This window comes from Triturus cristatus, chromosome 2_1, assembly GCF_964204655.1.
Source record: "Triturus cristatus chromosome 2_1, aTriCri1.1, whole genome shotgun sequence".
NCBI lineage: Eukaryota > Metazoa > Chordata > Amphibia > Caudata > Salamandridae > Triturus > Triturus cristatus.
The window spans coordinates 151,403,139-151,427,423 of NC_140581.1; the positions used below are offsets into that span (position 1 = coordinate 151,403,139).

At 43.7% G+C, this 24,285-nt stretch overlaps 1 protein-coding gene across 1 annotated transcript in view; it reads left to right on the plus strand.

The window, feature by feature from the left end:
* The window catches only part of PIK3C3 (phosphatidylinositol 3-kinase catalytic subunit type 3), an 855,016-nt gene that overhangs the window by 400,889 nt on the left and 429,842 nt on the right, over positions 1–24,285 (plus strand). The window contains exon 13 of the mRNA XM_085629033.1: positions 20,592–20,659. Within this exon, the coding sequence (XP_085485159.1) occupies positions 20,592–20,659 (68 nt within the window). The remainder of the gene's footprint in view (positions 1–20,591; positions 20,660–24,285) is intronic.

A 24,285-nucleotide genomic window follows, 5' to 3' on the forward strand; every position in this document is an offset into this window, starting at 1 on the left:
CTTGTTTTTCATTCTCTTTCTCTCTGTCTTTAGGTTGTTCATCTAAAAAATAGCCAGACCTGGATGTTTTGCCCACACTTGTTTAGTGAAACCATATATTACACGCAGTCTGCTTGCCAAGGTGTTAGACGGGGATCCATATAACAGCTCCTGCACTGTAATAAGAGGAAACAGTGCAAATCCGTTTTGCACTCTGTTGGTGCTTTAATAGTAGGTTAATTCTGTCTAAAACTTTTGCCCCAGTCCATATTCCAGAATTTTGTTTTCTCCTTGGTAACAACGGATTGATGAACCAGAGCACAAAAGTCATTTTGGTCAGTGTTTTAACTAAGAAACCCTGTATATGAATTACTTTATTTGGGCAGACTTTTGTTTCGCGATATTTTGGTACTTTTGTAATAGAAAATGGAACATACTGATATTGCCTCACTCTTGGTCATATTATTCACATTTCCAAAGTGGGTAAAGTGTGCTTCCTCCTTCTCCAAACAAACAAACACACTTATGTTATTATGAATTAAGCCTGGGCAAAGCACTACGCTACGCTCGCGTAGTTTGCGCTACTTCGCACTACTCGAATTGCACGTAACACAGTGCAAACATGCGTAGCGTTTCGTAGTGCAGCGGTCATTTTCTGCTTGCTCGCGGTCCTCAACATCAAGTTGGCAACCGCGAGCAAGCAAAATGACATCCCGGCGAGACTTTTTCCTCGTACGCAGCAACATCAAGTTGACTATCGCGAGCTTGGAAAATAAACCTCCCGGCGAGATTCTCAACACGGGGAGGTCAGGTTTCTCTTGCGAGTGGTCGCATATGCTCGCGACCGCTCGCGATGAGAAACTACCAGTCCGTGTTGAGAAAGCTGCAGCTCGAGTAAAAATCTACTCGAGCGGCAGAAAACTACAGCTCGCACTGTGCAAGATGTCGTTTTCAGTGATTGCACAGTGCCGGATGTTTGTCCGCACTGTGCAATCATTGAAAAAGGCATCTTGCATAGTGCGAACAGGGTACTACGCAGTTCGCGAAGTGCTACACGTAGCTCGCGTAGTGCAAAGTGCACTTTGCGTAGCTACGCGTAGCGCTACAAAGCGAACTACGCCCAGGGTTATTATGAATTCAATTTGCTCCATGTTTCTACCTGATTGAAAACCTTAGTTTAGAACATACTACAGAAACAATAGAAATAGTGCAATTACATTTGCCTTGTTTATTTACACTATGTTTCCTTAATATGGCTACTAAAAGCGCAATGTTTCTTAAGAGTAGATACGGATCATCAAATCTTACAAGGTACTTATTTATATTGGTAGTTACTTGACATATGCCTAACTAGGGGGCAGAAGAGAGCTGGTCATGAAATCACTGAAAAGAGGTAAGAAAATTGCCCTTTTCAGTGTATTTTTAACTGCAGATGGCAACATTACTTGTTGCCTGTAGTTCAGAAAATACTTCCATCATTCTTGTCAATCCGCATACCTTTTTTTATTATCAGCGTTAGGTTTTGTTTCACGTTAACAGTTTTTTCATCTTTATCAAATGCACAGCTGATGGCGTCGCACATGGTCCTTCTCATACACTACCTCTTGTTTATACTGAAATATTGGTAGAACATTCTGAACTAATAAAGTCATCACACAGCTCATTGTATTCTCTCACCTGAAATATGCTCTCCACCGTTTACAAATTTTCCCACACAGTAAAAGTGTGTTAGCCCATTGGAATTGAGAGAGATTATCGTAAGTGTTATGTGTAGCCATGTTGGGAACGAAGGATTGTGATTTTGGTAAATCTGGTCTCTGGCATTTAATGAGGTAGTGTTACCAAGAAAATGTCGGTCTGAGAGCAAAGAGACACATAAGAACACTTAACAAACAGATTTTGGTGGTGCTATACAGTGCCCTGTGGCAAGGATTTGTGCAGTGTATGGTTTGTTGTTTGTCAAACCATTTTTTAGAAGACGAGGGGAAGATGAAAGCCCAAGGTCAAACAGGACGTTGGGGAAGGGTATAAATGTATTAGAATTCTTAAGATCAGTATTTGGTGTTATGAGGAAGGGGTTAGAGGCTGGATCATTGAATTTGTTTCTGGTGAAAGTTGTGTCTTTATCTGGGAGGCCAACTTCAGGCTGTCATGTCTAAGCTTGGTGCATTGTAAATGCTTCAGCAAGGATGGCAGTCTCAGAGGGAGAAGGGGAAAGGGGTGTCAAGTTCAGTAGTGATCTCCTTGCTTCCAGTGGATTGTGGAAAGGTGCAGGTGTGTGGAGTTTAGTGGGAAGGGGAGTGGCAAAAGAAAATGCTCATAGTCTCAGAGGCAAAGGGTTCACTGTTGCAAACCTGTACGAGTGTGGACGTGGCAAAGTGTGATCATGTAAATTGCTGATGTGTGGTTTGTGTGACTGTAACAAATTGGGTTACTGGTTGAGGGGGTAAAACCCTACTCAAGCAGCAACCACAGCCCTTGTCTGGGTGTAGTCACAGGCAAACCCCATATTAAATTGTGCTCAACCCTCCTGTATCTTGGCACAGAGCAGTCAGGCTTAACTTAGAGGCAATGTGTAAATTATTTGTGTAGCACCTTAAACAGTAATAATGTGAAAACACAGCACAAGAAGAATCCCACCCCAAACTAGAAAAACAGTACATTTTAATAAATAAAACCAGACCAAAACAACAAAAATCTAATCAGTATGACCGGAGAAAAAGATTTCAGTGGATATAGCACCAAAAATCAGTACAAAACGCGCCAACTGTGGTTATCTGGTCGTGCCGGACCAGGACAACCACACAAGTTCAGGCCGACTGAGGTTACAGCTACATAGTCAGGCCCGCTGAGCACAGTACTTTAATCCTGGTTGAGAAGAGATGCGGAGTCCTTGTTTCGGATGCGTTGCACAGCAGAGGCGATGCGAGGTATGGGTGAGAATATGCATTGCGCCTCGGCGGTTCCGGGTAGCTGCTAAGTGAGATGCAATGTTTTGCGTTGATGTGTCATGCAGCAGCTGTTCCAACAGGCTGTGTTGGATGAGGTGATGTCCTTGTGTGGAAATGCATTGTGCAACTGCAGTTCTGATGGGCTGCTGCAGGTGATGCAAAGTCCTTGCGTCTGGGAAGTCCGCACATCAGGGGCGATGCGTCATTTCCAAGAGTGTTGCATGGAGCAGCAAAGGAAATGCACCAGTTCTGCGGGAGATGTGCTGTGCTACTAAGGAGATGCCTCTCATCTGCTGAATCCGCATATGGGCTGGCAGAGGACCTTCAGGCCGACTTCCAAAGATCCAAGACTGGTGTGGCGCTACTTGGATGGGCAGGACTCACAGATGGCAGAGTCCAGGTGCTGGGCTCAAGGTTTTTGGAAACCGGTTCTGTCCCTGAGGCTTCTGATCAGGAAGGCAAGCCAACTAGCCCTTGGAGACACTCTGGGGTTCTGGGTTTAGAGCTACCAGACCAGTCCTTCTCACCCAGGCAAGAGGATAGCAGAGCAGCAGGCCAGCACAGCAGTGCAGCAGTCCTTCAGGGCAGCAGTCCAGGAGAGCGGCAGTCCTTTCAGCAGCATAGCAGTCCTTCTTCCTGGAAGAGTGTACAGGTCCAGAAGTGTACTGAAGAGTTGGGTCTAAGGGTCCAATATTTGTGCCAAGTGGCCACTTTGAAGTAGAGGAAGGTTCTCGCAGTTTGCATCCCCTTCCTATCTGTCTTGGACCTAGCTTGTCTGGGTCACAAAAGACTAGGGACAAACCCTTTGTGAGAGTTCTCAGGCAGAGCCTTTGTGATGTGCAAGTGTGTTAGGTGACAGCTCATCCCCTTCGTTAACTCAGAGTGGCCCGTCCTGCCAACACCTAGCTTTTCTTGGTCTCACTGTATCAGAGCAATACATAAAGACTAAATGCCAGCTATACCGAGTCAAGTGAGCCAGGAATAGTTTGCAGGCATTAAATTGTTGGGACACGAAACAGGCAACTTTTTTAAAGGTTTCATTTTCAGAACTGTGACTAAAATGCCGACTTTACCATTAAAGAGGGATTACACTTCTCTAGACACTAAGCTGAACCTCTCTGCCTGCTCCCAGTGGAAGTTAAAGCTTATTCAATGTAATAAGATAACTCCAATGTTATCCTAAAGGAGAGACCGGCTTCGATGTAGTGAAAAACAAATCTAAGAGTTTGTCACTACCAGGACATGTAAACCATAAAAAGGTATATGTCCAACTTTTTATATACACTGCACCCTGCCGTCTGGGCTGTTCAGGGCCTACCCTAAGTGTGGCTTATATGTATTAAAAATGAAGGTTTGGGCCTTGCACAAGATTATTTTTCCAAGGTTGAAATGGCTGTCTAAAACCGTACACACAGGCTGCAATGGCAAGCCTGAAACAGGTTTAAAGGGCTACTTAATGTGGGTGGTACAGTAAATGTTGCAGCCCCACTAGTAGCATTTACTGTACAGGCCTTGGGTACATTTACTCCCATTTTACTTCAGACTTGTACGTAAATTAAATGTACCAATTAATCCTACCATGTGTAAAAGAGAGAGCACAAGCACTTTAGCACTGGTTAGCAGTGGTAAAGTGTGCAGAGTCCTAAAAGTGAACAAAAATTGGTTCAGAAAACAGGTAGGTGAAGGCAAAAGGTTTGGGGATGACCCTACAGAAAGGGCCAAGTCCAACATTGACCATCAAATGTGAGTGGCCCATTTATCTAGGTATGTTGTAGTCAATGATTAGTCAAGGTTGATGTGATCTAGCTTGGTCTTTTGGTTTTATCTGCTGTGCATTAATAGAATTCCAAGGGAGGGGAAAATTCTGTGTTCATCAAGCGAACATCCTCCTGGATGTAATGGCGGAGGCTTGGGCAACTCTTACTGTGCCTTCTTGTCCACCTATCCAGGTCTCCACTTATCTCAGTGTTATATCCCAGGCAGCACCATGGACCAGATAGGCTCCTCCTCCAAGGCTCTTGACAGTTGCAGTGGCAAGGGCAGTGGGTGAAATAAAAGCAGGAGCCCCTCTTGTTTGGGGTCTGTAATGTGTTGTATGCTAAAAGCAGATGGGGAAGGTTGAGGTCAGTTCAATAACTCAATTTTTTGTGAAGTTTCAACCCTTTGTCATCTTCAGGGTCAAACCAAAGACAAGGAGGTGGTAAGGAGACAGACTAGTGCTGTCTCTTTCCCCAAAAAACTTTTAAAGCAATTTTCCCTACCCGTGATTGCATCATTGTTTTAACTGTTTTGCTTTTGGTTGTTACAGTTTAAAAATGTGTAGTTTTAACCTGCCCGTCATTGCCTAATTTTTCACCTGTTTTGTGTTTATATTTGTGGTTTGTACTTGCCCGTGACTGTTTTCATTCAACCTGTTGAATTGTGGGATTTGCTGTCCAAAATCTGTAGTTTTTTCCCTCTCATTCCCCGTGACCATCTGTTTTTCCCTCTTAATTTCTCCCTTGCTCAGACCTGTAAGTTAAGCAATCCACCCCAGCTCCCATTTTGTGTTAGCAAGTGAGTGAAACCAGACCCCCCTTCCCCACCCCTAGCAACAGGGATGTTCTACGTCAGAGAGTGAACAGAGGGTGCTCTGAGACAGCAGTAATCTGCTGTGAGCTGTTTAAGCTGTGTTTTATAGGGATTGTGCACTTGTTTTCTTTGTCTAGGATAGTGAGTAAAGTTTTATACAAACAATATTGTTAGAGGACAAAGTTTGTTAGGCCTTTTCCTGCAGAAGTTCAAAGTGTGGATCAAGCCTGTCTGTCTCCTAGGAGATTCTGACTAGAGGAGCGGCTTCCAACTCCCTGGCCAGCAAACCTTGTCTGAGGTCGCTGGGACCTTATATAGTCTGCTATTGGATGGTACATGTGTGCACTGATTGGTCGTTGTACCTGGTGTTTCTATTAGATATGGGTTAGTGTTCTCATTGGTTGGGTATTTGAGGGTTATGATTGGTTTCTGGGTCAGTGATTCAATTAATGTAGGGTTGGTACTAGGGCTAGGGCTAGGCTTTCTAATAGAAGTAGGGATTAGGGCTTTCTGTGTGATTGGTTACCTGGACTAGGGTTGGGACTCGTGCTAGGGTTAGGCCTTCTATTGGAAGTAGCGATTAGGGCTTTCTGTTTTATTGGTTGCTGGACCAGGTGTGGGACTAGGATTACTCTTTTTACTGGAAGTAGGGATTAGGGTTTCCTGTGTGGTTGGTTTCTGGGACTAGGGTTGGGGCTAAGGCTAGGCCTTCTATTGGATGTAAGGATTAGGGTTTTGAGCCTGATTGAGTGCTTGGACTAGGGCTATGATTGGCTGTAAGGTTTTGGTCTCCTATTGGTTCTAGATTTAGGGCTAGTGGTGTGATTGGTAAGGTCTAGAGTTTCCATTGGCTGAATGGGTCACCTAATTACTAGGGCTATAAAAGGCCAGGGTTTAGGACGCCGAGGCTAAGGGCAAAGAGGACACGGGTGAGTGCCTGTTTGAACCTGTTCGAGACTGGTCGGGACTAGGGCCAGAAATGCTGCCCATTTTCTTATTCATTAATACCCACCCTACACCATCCACAAACAGAGTAACACACTCACATCAAATGTACACCACACATTTACTACAAACCAACCCTATGCACAAATCAATGTACCACCACAAACTACAAAACCACACAAATCACACCTATATACCTTTCTAACTACCACACATTTCCACCATCACCTACAAACAGTACACAACTCTATCCCATACCACTAAGCAATCCACTCATCACTAACACAACTAAAATCCATACCATACTTAACTATGACCCATCCAGACACACACTCCCCACTCTAATTACTCCTAACAGACCTCCTTTTATTATTGACAAACTCATAATCCGCCTTCCATCATTTGTCCAACCAACACCCTCCTCTTCTTTCTACCACAATAATACAACAATTACATGCCACAGCACCACACATTTTAACTCTTGCAGCAAACAGGTCTAAGACAATCAGTCTTAACTCTACTTTATCCCCTCCTACACACAACATACACTCTACTCACAAACACATCACCACCCCTTTGCCTTTCAACTTCCGATCACAAACAATACTATAAAAACAAATCTATCTCATGAAACAAATACATCAGCACCTCTTTTCACTACTCCTCAAAAACAAAACATAACGGGCACACCAGCACGACAACATCTCTCAAGCGCAACTTACAGTCTCAAAATACAATCATTCACCCACCTTTCAAACTACACTAATGAACAAACTACAATGCCAAGCTTTCTCTCTTCCACCACACCTAACACACATACAGCAACACAGCACCTCTCTCCTAACTGCCTCTCATCAATTGGACAATTTGGAACCTTACTACATGACCCACATGGTGCACCACCACCCCTAACTCATACACCTTCCGCCCTAAACATACGCAAACAATATAAGCAATGTACCACACATCACAACTTTGTTTCTCCATGTCTACTGCACAACAAGTTTACACCACAGCACACCCACTTACTCTCAAACTCCGTCTCCACCACCTACGCACACAGACCCATCAAAATGCCTTCTTAGTCTGCTGGATGAGGAACACATTACAGAACAGCTACACAATTGCGATCCTAATACAGCTAATACCAGCACTAAAAAAACACCTGCTACAAACCCACACAATACTGATCACTCTTCTACAAAACAAAGTCTCACTGTCACCAAAGCACATTCTCTAAACTATCTACTAATAAATGCTCAATCGCTCTCTAAAAACAAACATCACATTTATGACCTTCTCACTGACGCAAAACCAGACATGCTGTTCATAACTGAATCATGGTTAGGAGATGATGTGGATCCAGTCGTGCATGAAGCCGATCCTCTACGCTATCAAACGATCACCCAAAATCATGTAGGCAAAAAAGGAGCTGGCGTAGCTGTTGTGTTTAGGCCGACATTACATATAACTAAAGTTGACGACATCTCCATAAAGAATTGTGAGGCTCTTCTCACCAGATGCAATCCTACACCGTCTTCCTACTGTAACTTCATGCCCCTTTACAGACCCCCACCTAGCAAGGCGACATTCCCAGACACACTTCTAGACATAGTTTCAAACCTGATAACAATGCATTCCAACCTATGCATTCTGGGTGTCCTCAACATTTGGCTAGAGAAACCCAATCTGACCTATCTGAAAACAATAATCACTGGCCAAGACACACTGAACCTGCATCAGATCGTCCCCAAACCCACACACATACTTGGACATAACCTAGATGTCATTTTTGCTAATATCAAACTAGTTACCTTTCAAACTATAACTCCAGTCACATGGTCAGACCACCATTTGCTTGCTTTCCAAAACAAAACAACACTAAGCGACTCACCTAAAACCACTTACGTGAATCCACCTTTCGACCATGGAACAAACTCAATTTGTAACACTTAGAATCACAACTAACATCTAGTACCGATCTGGAAACATTACATTTCTATTCAAAGACTCGTTATGAGTGGCTACAAGAAACTTTTAATATCTTGATACCACTCAAAACCACACAACAGAACAAAAGAAAACAAGCACCATGGAGAAATACAGAGATAAAAGACATAAAACTACAAATTAGAAAGATGCAACGTGCCTGGCTTAAAACCAAACCCAAACAAGACAAACTTCGCCCACAGACAATTAACAGATTATACAAATCGGCTATCAAAAAAAGCTAAGAAAAGGTACTATTCAGACAGAATTCAAAATGCTAAATGTGCAAATAAAGAATTCTATAAAATACTCAATTAATTTATTTTGTAAACCAAATTGCCTAGAAGGAACTCATCCCATTATTCAAGATTTCACAGACAAACTGGCACATCATTACGCAGACAAAGCAGACACATTGGACTCATACTTAAAACAGAGGCAAAGCACAAGCACTAACCCTTTTACAAAACAACAATCCAAGAATACTCAAATTCAGCCTCTCTGTTCCTTCGAAGACATTTCACGCGATGAATTGATTGATCTGGTCAAAGCAAGCAGGCCTGCCAGTAGCCCTTACGACCCATGTCCACCGCAAACTTTCAAGACAATTCTTCTAACAACCTCTGATGCCACTTCAGTAAGAAGAATCAACGATTCCTCAACTACTGGAATATTTCCAGAAGAACTCAAAAAGTCATACATACGCCCATTATTGAAGAAAAATAACTTGGACTCGCTGAACCCTGACAACTACAGACCCATTGCAAATGGACTTTTCCTGGGCAAACTGATCGAAAGAGCAGCATTCGCCCAGATGTCACAATTCATTGAAGAGAATGCCATACTTTCAGACTTCCAAACAGGATTCCGTCTTGGAAGAGGCACGGAATCTGCCCTCCTTGCCATCTGGGATGACCTGAAGAACACTGTTGACCGCATTTGGGTTGCTGCGCTACCCCTCTTGGACCTCTCGGCTGCCTTTGACACGGTTGACCCTGACACGCTAGTACAAAGACTCTACGAAGCCGGCATAGAGAGGACTGCTCCAGACTGGATCACGTCCTACCTTTGAAACAGAACTTATGTCATCCATACCCTACATTTCTCATCCAAAACGTACTCTACAAAAGCTGAGGTCCCTCAAGGCTCTATCATCTCGCACATGCGTTTCAACATCTACATGAAGTCATTACTGGTACTGACCAATCAATTTCACCTCACGTGCTATAACTATGCAGATGACCCGCAAATACTCCTTCAACTGTAATGCCCTAAAGACATTGGAAACTCGCCAATTTTCAGTTGTCTCAGAGCCGTTGATCAAAGAATGACTTGGAGCCATTTCAAATTGAATGCTTTCAAAACGGAAATATTCACGTGTGGCGATTGGAGACATGATCTGCTTGCCACCTGGCCTGATGAACTGGGATCACCGCCTAAAGTATCGAAGGAAGTAAGAAACCTCGGAATGACCATGGGCTCCAAGCTATCGATGAATGCCCAAGTAGACAAACTAGCAAGATCAAGCTTTGTTACTATAAAAACTCTGCGATGAATCTTCCCCCATTTGGGATTTCCACACAATGTCAAAGCTAACATCTCCCTTGTTCTGTCCAAACTCGATTACTCCAATAACCTCTACCACGGATCACCTTTAACGACTATGGAAAGACTACAATGGATTCAGAACTCTGCTGCCAGACTACTCTTGCATATCAAACCGTAAAACCACATCTCCCCTGCCTTAAAAGCCCTACTTTGGTTACCGGTTGCCTGAAGATCCACTTTCAAGCTGCTTTGTATTACCCACAAAGCGATACATTAAATGGGCCCACTCTTCATCAGGAATAAAATCACCAAACACATTCAACAAAGGAACCTCCGCTCTAGAGTGGCACCTCGCCTCAAAATCCCAAGATACAAGAATAAAAACATTGGTGGCACATCCTTCTCTGTTTAAGCAGCCAAACTATGGAACTCTTTACCCCCAACATAAGATTCACGGACAACCACCTTCTCTTCAGAAAACTACTCAAGAATTGGCTCTTCCCCACATAAGCACCTTACGCAAACAAAAATATACAGAATATCCCTCTGGAGGGCTGTACGAGCGGGGCTCTTTTTAATATTTTTAACATTGCCTAATTGATTGTTTGACTTTTAGCATTCTTTAGTACTTATTCTGTGGCAAATTTAACAACCACTCATTGACGCCAATAGCGCATTAGAACCCCGGCGGTGTCCACCTGTCAGAGTGGGCCCGCCGTGCTGTGGGGTTAGCGCTCTAGTTTCTACGCTCAGTGTCGACTATTTAGCGTCACTGGAGCGACCGCGTAGCAGACGCGCGCAGCGGGCACGCCGAAAGCGCGCCAAAGGCAAGCCCGTCTGCGCCCGTCCGTGCACCGACAGCGCACAGCGCTAGCAATGCTGCCGGTTTATGCAAAGTAATGATGGATAACTCTAGTCGCAGTTACTCCGGGGAAAAACTACGCGACTTAGGCAAGCGGGTAAGCGTGTCCTGCAAACCAGCACTATATAATGCAATAGGGACTGACCATGGCATTGTAAAGAATGATAGACTAAATTGTGGTTTGCTCAATGTGAGATCGCTTCCCAAGCACTCAATGGAGATTCAGCTACTGCTAGAAGTACATAATCTTGATACCCTGTTTATGACAGAGACATGGACGACGGCAGGGCTGGAGTTAGAGCTGGGACTGGCCTGTCCAGCGGGATATAAGGCTTTTCATAAACCGAGATCCAGGGGTCGTGGTGGAGGGATTGGAGTTATTTTTAAAGAGGCCTGGAATATTACTCCCTTGGACATAGATGAGATCACGTGTACGGAAATATTGGGTTTTTCCGTCAAAGATCAGATGGGACACTCTCTCACAGGCATGGTCTGTTATAGACCGCCGGGGGTAGCTAACGTACAACAACAGCAGGACCTAATCGATGCAATTAACAATATGGCCCTTACCCATTCTAGGCTGTTAGTTCTGGGAGACTTTAATCTGTGGGCAAACGGGAGAATGAACACAGCATATAATAATCTCATTCAGTCCTGCGCAAACCTGAGCCTGATACAATGGGTGTCAGAACCAACGCACATAGTAGGCCACATTCTAGATATGATATTCGCCGAGGAAGGCCTGATCATAATGGGGAAAGTTTTGCCGGTGGACTGGACGGACCATCATTTGGCCAGTTTTAGTGTGGCACTTATAAGTAAGATGAGGCCCTTGACCAGGGAAGGAAGGAGCTATCGGGGCAGGGACTGGAAAGGACTGCTAAGGAAGGAAAGAATGGCCCCCTTATTTCAGACAGAGACACTGTTTAACCCTGAGAAACAGGTAACAGAGAACTATACAGCTCTCTGTGAGCACTTAATCAGGACAATCGACCAACTTGCCCCTTTAAAGGATATTAGGAAAAGGGGAAGACCCTCATCTCCATGGTACACGGAGACATTAAGGAACTATAAGCTGGACTGTAAGATGGCAGAAAGGCAGTGGAGAAAGTATTATGCTGAAAATGACAACGTCAGTTGGAAGCAAACCTTAATTAAATACAAAAGAGAAATAGTTATTGCAAAAGCGGAATATTTCGCCATCTCCATCCTTAAGTCATCCAATAATTCCAAAAACATATTTAGGATAGTAAGAGATCTGACCCACCATGACTGTATAAACAGTAAAATTCCACCTACTCAGGAGCTATGTGATAGATTGGCAATTTTCTTTCAAGAGAAAATTAACAAGATCGTGGAAGGTCTGAAACATGTGACCCCACCCGGTTCTTCGGACCGGGACAAGGGAGAAACATCAAAGACCAACCTCGACAAGGATAATAACCTCTGTTCATTTATCCCCGAGCCCACCTTGGATGAATTTGAGATGCCCTCGGGAGAGGAGTTTGTTCGAGTGGCTCTAGGAATCTCTTCAGGGTCACCATTGGATACCATCCCCCACAAAATATTGAAAGAACTAGGATCAGAGATCTTTCCTATCCTACGCATGCAGTGTGGATGGTCTCTCAGTAGCGGAGTGGAGCCACCCGGCTGGAAGCAGGCAATTATAACACCAATCTTGAAAAAACCCACACTGGACCCAGGTTGCCATAAGAACTATAGGCCAATCTCCCTATTACCATACCCAGTTAAAATTGTGGAATGTTTGGTAAGCAGGTCATTGTCCCGTTTTTTGGAGACAAATAATAAATTGGAAGATGAGCAATTCGGGTTTAGGCCTGGCCACGGAACAGAGACCGCCCTGGTGACCGTCTTGGATAATCTTCGAATGCGGGCGGACAGGGGTAAATCTGCAACTTTAATATTGCTAGACTTGTCCGCCGCATTAGATACGGTCAATCATACCACTCTTCTTACAAGGCTGAAAACTCTGTAAGTGACAGGTGTGGCACTAAGCTGGATGCGCTCTTATCTATCTGATAGATGGCAGGCAGTAGCGCTCCCCCCGTATCAATCTGAAGTTTTCACAATCGAACATGGGGTACCTCAGGGGTCCTCAATCAGCCCCATACTGTTTAACGCATATATGCGGCCACTTTTGGATATCATTAAAACTCATAATATCAGCATGGTCAATTATGCCGATGACACCCAGTTTATGGTGTCTCTGGACGGCGACCATGCGGATTCTCAGGAAAGTTTTCATGCGTGCATGCTGGAAATGGTGAATTGGCTGAGGGACAACTCGCTTCAATTTAACAGCGAGAAAACAGAGATTCTGCACTGCAAGGTGGGTAGTGTTCTTTTAGGATTACCAGCTGACTTCTGGCCCATACCTACAAATGTCCCTCTGGTACCAGTGAGCACAGTACGCAATCTGGGGGTCAGTTTCAATGAGAAGCTGAATTTGGAATCCCATGTTAACAAACTGGTGGGAGGTTGTTACACTCTTATCCGGGGACTCCGGAAAGTTCTACCATTACTGCCAGCCCAGGCAAGAATTATGGTTGTAAGGAGCATTATTCTGAGTCGCCTGGATTACTGCAACGCCCTGCTCTTGGAGTCTCCGGGATATCCAATTGCTAGGCTTCAGAGTATTCAGACGGCAGCAGCAAAGCTTGCTCTGACTCGGGCATGCGCACCTCGACAACCCAAACGCTGGCAGAACTGCACTGGCTTCCGGTGACTCAAAGGATTTTGTTCAAATCCTTATGTATAGTGTTTAAGGCACTTCATGGACAGGGACCCAAACTGCTTCAAGGCAGATTCAAATGGTATGAACCTGTACGCAATCTTCGATCGTCAACTGCTAATTTTCATTAGGATTCCCAGGATAAAGAAAGTAACTCTGGAGGGAAGAGCGTTCGGCGTGGCAGCTGCTCTCCTTTGGAACCGTCTTCCTCTGGAAATTAGGAGAATACAGGATCTAAGGACGTTCTATAAGAAAGTCAAGACGTGGCTCTTCCCCAAAGCACGATCCTCTGGCCTAGCTCTGTAAATTCTCCTATCAGTCTCCTTTCCCAATGTCACAGTGCCAGGATGCCCGTAGGGTTACAGTTCGCTCTATAAATGTTAAAAATAAAGAAATAAATTTAAGCATTTATTTGTACTATAGCTATGTACCTACATATGTATATTACTTTGTATAAACAAGTAGGATGATTGTTTTGAAAAAAAACATTTCAGTACAACACTTGAAAACCAGAGTTTATCTAATGTATTTTTTATCTACATATACCTTCTTCCTTTATGCATCTATATACCTTCTATGTATTTGGATCTATATATTTATTACTTTTCTCAAAAACAGCATATTCAATGCACTACCCTATTTCTCACCCTATACCTCTATCAATATCTTTAATCTTCATATACTTACTTCCTTTATGCATCTATATACTTTCCATGTACTTATGGATCTATATATTTATTACTTTCTTCTAATTCAGCATATCCAATGCACTAGCCTATTTCCCACCCTATACCGCTCTCAATATATCTTCTACCTCAACTCTGACTCATCTTAAACCTCTTTCTACTACTCTTTCCTATGCACTACCTCATTTCCCACCCTATACCTCTATCAATATATCCTCTACATCCACTCTCTCATTTATCCTAAACCCCATACCACTACTGTGATCACCAAAATAGCCCTTTCCGGACTCTCCCCTACACTACCCTTTCTTGCTCCATCTAACACCTCTTTTACTATACCGGTCGCCCAAAACAAGCCTTTCTAAACTCCTCCCTCTGACTCTTCCCCTCCACATCCCTTTTTACTCATCCCAAGCCTCCTCTTACTGCTATGATTTCCCCCCTCAAAAAAATCTAAATCCTTCACTCTTCTATCCCTCCTCTATCCATTTCAATCAAAATAACAGACTAACATGTCCACTTCTCAAATTTCATATTTCACTATAATAATTCACCACTAATCCTTTATGGGTTCCAGAGTAACGTGCTACTCGCTGAAAAGAGTGCTTCAACACCTCATCATGGATAGCAAGCACTATATAAATGCAAACCTTTTTTCCTCTCTTCTATCCCTCTGCTACCCTTATCTATCCAAATAACTGAATACCATATCCGCCACTCAAATTACATTCATATTTCACTCGACTAGTTTTCAACACTAATCCTTTATCCCTCCTCTACCCTTCTAAATCCAAATAACTAACATATCCACCACTCAAATGACTTTCATATTTCACTATACGAATTCAACACTAATCCTTTTATGGGTTCCGGAGTAGCGTGCTACTTGCCAAAGAAGCACTTCAACACCCCATCAGGGGCAATGAGCGCTATATAAATGCAAACCATATAAATGTATCCCTCCGCTATCCTTCTCAATCCAAATAACTGACTAATATTCACCACTCAAATTACTTTCATGTTTCACTAGAGTAGTTTGCACCACTAATCCTTTGTGGGTTCCTGAGTAGAGTGCTACTCGCCGTAAAAAGTGCTTCAACACCCCACAGGGGTAACAAGAGCTATATAAATGCAAACCTTTTTCACTCTTCTATCCCTCCACTACCCTTCTGAATGCAAATAACGGACTAACCTATCCACCACCCAAATTACTTTCATATTTCACTATACTAATTCAACACTAATCCTTTATGGGTTCCGGAGTAGCATGCTACTCTCCGAAAAAGCGCTTTGACACTTCGTCAGGGGTAGTAAGCGCTATATAAATGCAATACAATACACCATTGCGCCGTGTCTGAGGGATAGGGAGGAGGGGCCCAGCAGGGACCATTCTCCATTTGACCCTCCAGTGCAGACGGTTTAGGTGAAGTTTAAAATCACACTTTTTAGGAATTTTGGATTACTTCCTGTTTTCCAACGAAGTGACCAGTTTGCCTTTGAAAACGGGCGCACTGACTTCAAAACAGCCTAGGGGAGGATACAAACATTCTGTCCTTGATCCAACTCGTTGATAATTCAGAGTAAGTTGAAGCTTGTGGAAAGTGTGATCTGGTCGTTGTGTTTAGATAGTGTACACTAATGACAACAGTAATCATAAAGCGGTTTGATTGAATAGCATGTTTTATATAGCCTATATTCATGGGCGTAGGAAGTGTGGGGGACGCGGGGGATATATCCCCCCAGATTTTGGAGTGGGGGGGACAAGGGTGGGGGGGGACGAGGGGACAAAGGAATTTCCCCTCTCCCTTCTGTTATCGCAGGGCCATTAGCACGCAAAAGCGCCACCTAATGGCCCTGCACTTGACCTGCCTGGAGTCAGAGGCCACCCGCCCTCTGCCTTTTGTTGTGCTGCAGGAAGGCTCAGCCGTTCTGGGAAGGGCAGAGAACGGAGAAAAAATAAACGCTGTCTCTTTTCCTTCATGGCAAGGACCGTGTCCACTACTCCTGATCTGCCTCTGGCGGCTGCCCTCCTCTCTTTATTCCTCCATCTCTTTCGGTCTCTGTCTCGCTCCTGCTTACGTGCTGATTTCAAGAGGCAGCTCTTAAGGTACTCTCTCTTGCCTCTCCTTTTCTTTATTTGTTCCCCTGTGAAATTGATCCAAAAAAGGCTGAACACTTTGGCTGTAAATGTCTTCATTTTCTGACCGTTTTCTATTGAAAAGAAAAACCTCGGAATGGAGAGAAAAAATAGTTAAATACCTAAATAAAGCAATACAGAGTCGACAGCAGACAGGCCAGACTGTTATTTACACCCACACACATTAGCGCCACTTTACAGAGTTTGCCAGTGAAAGCGCTACTTTCTTTTTATCTTCTTTCTTTGAACAACATTGTTTCCCCAGGGTGGGTAAGTGCGCCATTCCTAAAGGGACTGCAATACCTGGTTGATGGGTAGAGTGGAAACGTTTAATATGATCGTTTTCAACTTTTTAATTATTTTAGCTTCTAAAATGCGGCTCTGTGTTTGGGGATGTGGTCTTTTTTAAACCAAACTGCATACATTTTGAAAGGATATAAGCAATGGACATTGAAAGAGGTCCCTTCCTGGTCCTGTAGCCATGTCTTGAACTTTTCAGGCAAAATCACTTACTGATTTCTGAATAATGAGTTTAAAACCGTTAAGGTGACCATGTTTTTTTCTGATTACAGTTCACATGCTTTGCTTATTCTTGCATTCCCTATGAGTGTTTGCTTTTTCCAGGGTGTTATTCATTTTTTTCAGGCAGCATTTTACTGTTGTCTAGTGCATAATTTGAATTTAGTCGCAGCACAATTGAGTTGTGCTGAAGGCAGTGCGAGTTTCTCTCAGTGGGGCAGTATGGTGTTCAGTGTGGGAGAGAATGTGGCACTCTGGCCAGAGCTGCTGAATTTGGAACTGGAGAACCATGTTCAGACCTTCATGACCAGTTCACCATACCACACTCCTGACAGAGCTTATTCCGATGCTACACCTTAGAAGGCCTGACAGACCTTAGAAGCCCAGGTGTCTTAGAACCCGCAGGTGGACCTGTCCACCACAATCCATACTGCAGTTCACTTCCAGTCTTACGGGCAGGCATATGAAGAAGCACATCCTAGATCGACAGTGAATCTGTCACTGAGGTCACAAGACCCTTGAGGCCAGTCCACCTCACCCATTGGTACCTCCATTGGCCTTTTTCCAGCACTAGCAGTGCAACTTGCCAGGGGTTGGCAATGTAGGATTTGCATGCACACCAAACTTAGGGGGTGATTATAATGGCAGTGGGACCGCCACGTCACCCCGTCGGTGGCGGTCCCACCGCCATTGGTGACAGCATCACAGCCCGCCATATTACAATGGCGGGTGGTTACATGGCGGTCGGAAAGACCAACCACCACGCACCCGACGGGCTTCTTGAGCTCGCCGGTGTGGTGGAGGGGCTCGTGGTTCCTACAATGCTGGTGGTGCCTACCATGCACCGCAGCAGGGATTACGATGTCCCTTACCCGCCAACTTATCAATGGCGGTTCACCTGCCATGGAAATGCTGGCGAAAGGGACATTGGGGACCCGTAGCAGGCCCCTTTACCCCTGGCCCCCAGACATGGGTCCTGGGGGGCATCTATGATGCCCCACAACATATCACTGCACCATGTGGCAGGCACCGATATATTTAACATGTTCCTTTTTTTTTTACTTTGCGGCGGATGATGCAGCCAGCAGCACCTGCTGCAATGTAAAAGATAGGCACTGCGAACACCGTAGTGGCAGTCGCATTGTAATGCCTATCGTGGGGCCTCCACCTTGAAGGCCAGCGGTCCCATTCCCCGATTCGATGGCGGTGGTACTGAAGTCCGCCTGCCATCGTAGTCAGCCCCTAAGTTTGCATTTTATGAATATGATTCTGCGGGAAATAAATTGATGTTTGCAATTTAATTGACTTTGGTTGGCCTCTTATCTATGAGATTTCCCTGTTGAATGTGCCTTTACATTATACATTTTCGGTTGTATGAATTGATTGCATACTACACTCTCCTACAGGTATTAATTTGAGTGTCATTAGGAGTGTCTGGGACCAATTGTTTTCTTAGGAATTGTTTTCTTTACTAACCTTTGCAAAGGGCCCTAAACTTCACAGCAACACAAGTCACATTTCTTTTAGTAATTTGGGATCCGTTTGAGCTACAAAATTCTTTTGGAGGAAATCGTTAGATTATGCAGCAGATGATGTATTATGTGGCAAATATGACACAGCCATAGTTAAGTGGAAAACATTTTTCCACTTAATTTTGCCCCAACATTGTAGTTGATCAATTTGTAAGTTCCCCAAACCCAATAGTCGAGTTTGGGCACAATTTGCATTTTAAAAGCAGCCCTATAACACAGGGCTACTTTTAAAGTGACCTCAGGCTTCAGCAGTGCACACATGCAAGCGCAGAAAGGACTGCTGGCCTCTAAACTGCCATGCCTTATTATATTCTAGGGACTTAAAAGTAGTTCTAATCCCCCTGCCCTATTATGTACTAGGGCCTTATAGGAGAGGTCATGCCAATCATAGGGGTACCCTAACCCATAGTGCACCCTAGTGTATGTAGGTGTTTTCACTGTATTTTTAAGTGCCTCTTTCAGAATAGCACTGGCTGTTTAGGCAGAGGCCAGGGTCAGTCAGTCAGGTACCACCAGTACCAGTCAGCAAAAAGTTGGGGAGTGCCCAGGGCGGCTTTGCAACACTAGAGAAACACAAACTCAGAATGTAAAACATAACACCATGGTTGGGGGGTTCTCTTCAATAATCAGAATTGATTTCTATCCTAATGAACCCATTTTCCAACATTAGGATAGGGAAAGACTGGGGAAAAATCATAACGTGCTAATCTATACATTGAAGTTTTTATGCAGCTCTTTGATGACGGTTAATAGCTCACTGTTCAATGTTAGGATTTTAACTTATAAACTTCAAATACCAAAAGAATATCTCAGACAAAAGCAGTAACTCACTGACCTTTTGAATTAAAACTTTCACTAGACAAGCCTTCGATCTCTCTCAAAAAAAGAACATTAATCACCAAAGTTATCTTCACATTTTTATTGTTGCCTGAAAATTGCTGGAGACCAGGAATGCAGCAGCAGGTACTTTTCAAACCATAATGAACTTGCAAACACGACGCCCCCACCCTAAGTCAGCGGCCTTTGTTTGCTTTGTGCATTAAGATGCAAGATTCATATATATGTTTTTTTAAACATTTGGTCTCATTACTATATGAATGTAAATAACAATAAAGCATACATGCAAACTGTGACTACATGCCTGCTTTTCTCAATATTTCACTTCGAAAGTATGCGATTGTATTTGTTTAACGGGCAGTGATTTGTATAGGGTCACTGGAAAGTGCACAAGGTTGTCCCTGTCCCCCCCAGAATTTTAGTGTCTCTTACGCCCCTGCCTATATTACCGCAGATTTGTTTTTTATAAGTGCTAGATAAACGTGTGTATCACACCGAGATGAAAACCAAGTGGAATTACAGTTCTCTTTCCCTTTTTTACTACGAAGGACTTGCAACATCTGGACACGTTGACCCTCATTAGAAGTGGTGGAAATCTACCCCCAGTGATAGGTCCAGGTTGAATGCTGTCGCGCACAATTGCAAGTGTCTCTGGGCCTAATACTATTACCTGGTTAACTGAGGACAGGATAATTCTGGGCCTGGACACACTGGGTATATATCTTCGCGGCTACAGGGCTAGGGGCTGTGGGCAGCAGCACAGTGTGGCCCCCACCTAACCCCAGCCCAGGCGGAGCAAACAATGCCCCCCCTCCCCCCTCCCCGTACCTCAAAGAGGGTGAACCCCCCCCCCCCACACACACACACACACACACACTCACCCCGCCCTCAGATTATCACAAACTGAGATTTTACGTTTTCTGTGACGACACAAGAAACCTTTCCAGCCTTCTTCCTGGAATGGAAGTAAAATACCGGACTCCTGCATTTCCGGGTCTATGCAATCATTCCTATTCCACGAGATTGTCGGGATGTGGCGGGGGGATACTGGTGGCAGCTGGAGGTTCCTACGCCCGGACCGGTGTCCCTGCACCGATTTCCGACAATCTCTTAATCAGGGCCTTTGAGTGCTGTGGGCAGAGAATAGGCTTTAAAACTCGACTCCACTTGTTAATGTTTGGCCCATACTAAAGATAAAGAAACAGCTTGCAAATTAGATAACAATCAAGGCAGTAATAAAAGTGTGTGATATTTTCGTTTTCTTTTTTTCTATTTTTTTGCAGCAAGACCTGTGCACCTTTTTGATCTCCAGGGCCTGCAAGAATTCAACTTTGGCCAACTATTTATACTGGTAAGTTGGAAACCCATGTGGCACCGGCCTGGGATTTAATTGTGATATCTAAAATAATACGCCTGTGGACTATGGCCTTGTCATCGTGCGAGTGGTACTGTGAGGCAGAAACATGTCAGCTGGGGGCATTCCTGAAGCTTGGAAAGAGAGTATAGAAATAAGAATATACTAGCCATGTCGAACTACCGTATGCAGTTTTTGAGGTTATATAATTCATCTGTCAATAGCTTTATTTATTCCTCCTCTGCCTACTAATTACAGAAAGAGTGGGGTGATCCTCACTTTCTCATATATTTTGTTGATCCTTTATTTGTAGCATTGCGTGCTATGTGTTTGGAATACACTTTATACCGCACAACATATGCCCCTTAGGGCTGCCATGCATGTATTTATTTGATAACCACGGACTTGAGAGGTGCTAGAAAGGAATTATCTTGCCACTGGATGAAAACCACATCAAGAATAGTCATGGACAAACGTTTGGAATATTGTAAAGAAATCAAATTAAACAAAATGTTACGTCTGTTTTAGGGTTGCCTTAGACACCATCTTCACATTGTACGAGGAAAAGGTATATTTGTTCTCCTTCCGGGGATGTGCATTGATAGTCCTAAACAGTGTATAGGCCTGCCCATGTGCAGGCATCTCGGAGCACTTTTCCCAAAGTTGCATTTCGTGTAACATCTTCACCTTACTTTGGAAAAGCCAGGACACGTGACACAAATGCATAATTTAGCAGCCTAAAAAAGGCTACATTCAATTAATTTACTTTAAAAAGTGAGAAAAATACATATAGTCCTGAAACGTCATGAGAAAAACAGAAATGTGTCTTTTTAAAAACATCCTTCACAAACCATTTTTTTCTCTTCCAGTGAATAAAAGAGAAGGGGAGGGCAATGAGGTTCTGTAGGCTGCAGCCATACTAGAGTTAAAGTGGACGCTGCTCCTTTAAGGGCACATCGACCTGCAGTGTCCCATAATGCCCTGTAGGTTACCTCAGTTAATTTTCCCGGCTCTTGCTGAAATAATCTTGGTGCACTGAACTGTCTTTTTAACCCTTTTTTCCTTTTAAAAAAAAGTTGCAGAACACATTTAAAATGGAATCACTCAATGCCATTTGGAACTGGGAGTATTTTTTCCTGACAGAAAAATGTCCTTTTTGCAAAAATGACATTTCTTTTTGCAAAATGTCCAGAATGTGCCAGAAAACATTCGAAAGCAGATCTCCCCTGAATCTGTATCCTATGCCTGCCAAATGTACACAGCCCTAGATGCCATCCCTGCAGCTTCCTAACCAGGCGCACTTTGAGAGAGTGTGAGAATATTCGCCTGAACAGCCAAGAAGGGTGAACGCAGTGAGGATCCCTTTCTCCCCTACCAGTGCTCCTTTCTCACTCTTACAGAGGGAGATCCAAAAGAAGGCGAAGTCACAGTGAGAAACTACATCCCAGTTCGACATGGAGGACATCAAGAAGAAGCACAACCCGCTGAGAGTCAAGGGCTCTTATGGTGAAGGTGGGTGAGGTGCTTACAAGGATGAAGGCACAAGCATTTCCCTCTGAGTCAGATTCTGAATATTCCAGAGAGCTTTTAAACTGACTTCTCCAGTCAGTCAATCAATCTTTATTCCGTCTGATTAGGAAGAGACCATAAAAGTACATAGAAATATTGCACATAACCATGATTACGCATACAATTTAAAAATATTCTTACATTAAGACCAATTAAGAAATTATATATATTCATAGACAGCTTTAAAATTCCATAGTACATGAAATATCCATGAAAAAAGCAAAAAGTGCAAGTCGTAAATACATTTTGAAACACCATTGCACTCGTATAGAAAATGGACGAGGTTTGAAAAGAATGATGGGAAAGGAGAAAGAACAAAAATCTCAAAACGGGTCTTCTATGCGCTCCTACTATCCCCCAAAATTAAACCAAAACATCTTGACCAAGCTCCATCTGCTAAGCCACATTACACATACAATTCTGACAAATTATCCAGTCATAGTTTTTTTTAGCTCTGATGGCTGCTTTCAAAAAGGCGCAGACACAGTAAACGGGCTTCTCCAGTGCTTATACTGGACTCGCTTTCTCCTTCAACGACAACACCTCTTTCTCTACCTCAACCTCATCAACCACCTATGACGACTCCACACTGTTAATTCCTGTGAAGCTTTCTACTACTAGAGCTCCTTCAAAGTTTCTACAATACCCACTAGCTGAATCTGCTCCTGTGCGACCCTGCCTAGATGTTCCAGGTCTCCATTCCTTCATTCCAGACCTCGTAATAGATTTAGGTCAAAGTTGGGTCCGTATTGTTCCAGATCAAGTCAATCCAGATGTTCACATTCACGACATAAATGGGATTCCACATCCCAATCATGATCATCAAGAACCTACTACATTCTTCATCTACAGGAAGATACGCTTCTTCACTAACAGATTCCCACCCAAAAAGGATTTCTCCTGTGGGCGGCAGTAATACTTTTCAAGAAGTCTTCATAAGAGGGAAAAACAAATTGAGTATCCCTCATCCAGGCGCAAAATCCTTTAATTCTGTTATCTTTGAGACCTTACACCAATGTTTTGTCTCAAAACCTTTTATTACCATTTGTTCCGGGTCTCATAGAACCTGCATTGAAGGGTTCTTGACTCCAGCCTTTGTCAAGACCGCTCCCTCTTCTCTGGAGAAGAAATACAGACCTCCTGACAAGGATTCATTGTTCTTCCACATGGATCCTCCTCCGGATTCCGTCATTGTGTTAACTGCTTGCAAACTTCACACTTCTCTCTTTCATCTTCAGTGCCTTCAGACAAAAAGAATAAAAAGCAGGATTTGGTGGAAGGAAAGAAGGTGGCACATCTTCCCCTCCTTTGAAATCAGTGAGTGCCACTGTACACTTAGGGTGGTGTAAGAGGTCGCTCTGGGACTCACTCCCAACAGTTCATCGAACTTTCGAGAGACCAACGTGAGAACGTCAAAGAGATCTTAATGGGGGAATGATGGTATCCAATCTAGTAATCTCTGCTGCGGCGTATTCATCTCTTCTTGCAGCCCATGAACACTGTCATGGCTTGGCCTTACACCGTGTATCCAGGCTAAGGCTCACACGTCTCAAACCTGAAGAACAGCACAGGATTTTGAACCTCCCTTTTCTGGGCAACACATTATTTCAGTCAAATGTCAGTGGTGGGGTGTCTTAGATAAAAGCTGGATTGGACACTGTGAGCAGTTGGTTTGTATAAAGTAGTATAGGAAAAACCTCCATACAACCATCATTATTACCCTCAGAAGGTTCAAACCTCTCAAAGACCTCAAGATCAGCAGCAACACCATAGGCAGAGGAGATGACCAGCAATCTGCCTGAGCCACTAAACCTATACTGTGAGTTCCCACTTCCCCCTCTTCCATTACCCATTCTGGCTAGGGAACAACTTTTGCAATTAGTCTTTCTTTTCTTGTGAAATAGACTGCCGACAAGGTTCCCACTCCTCACATAGGAATGGGAATTTATTCTTTTTATTTAGAGAAGAAAAAGTGCTAAAGAACAAACTCAGACTCATTCTAAATCTCAAGACGATAAACAAGTGGATTAGTGAAGAAAAGCTCAGGATGTTTG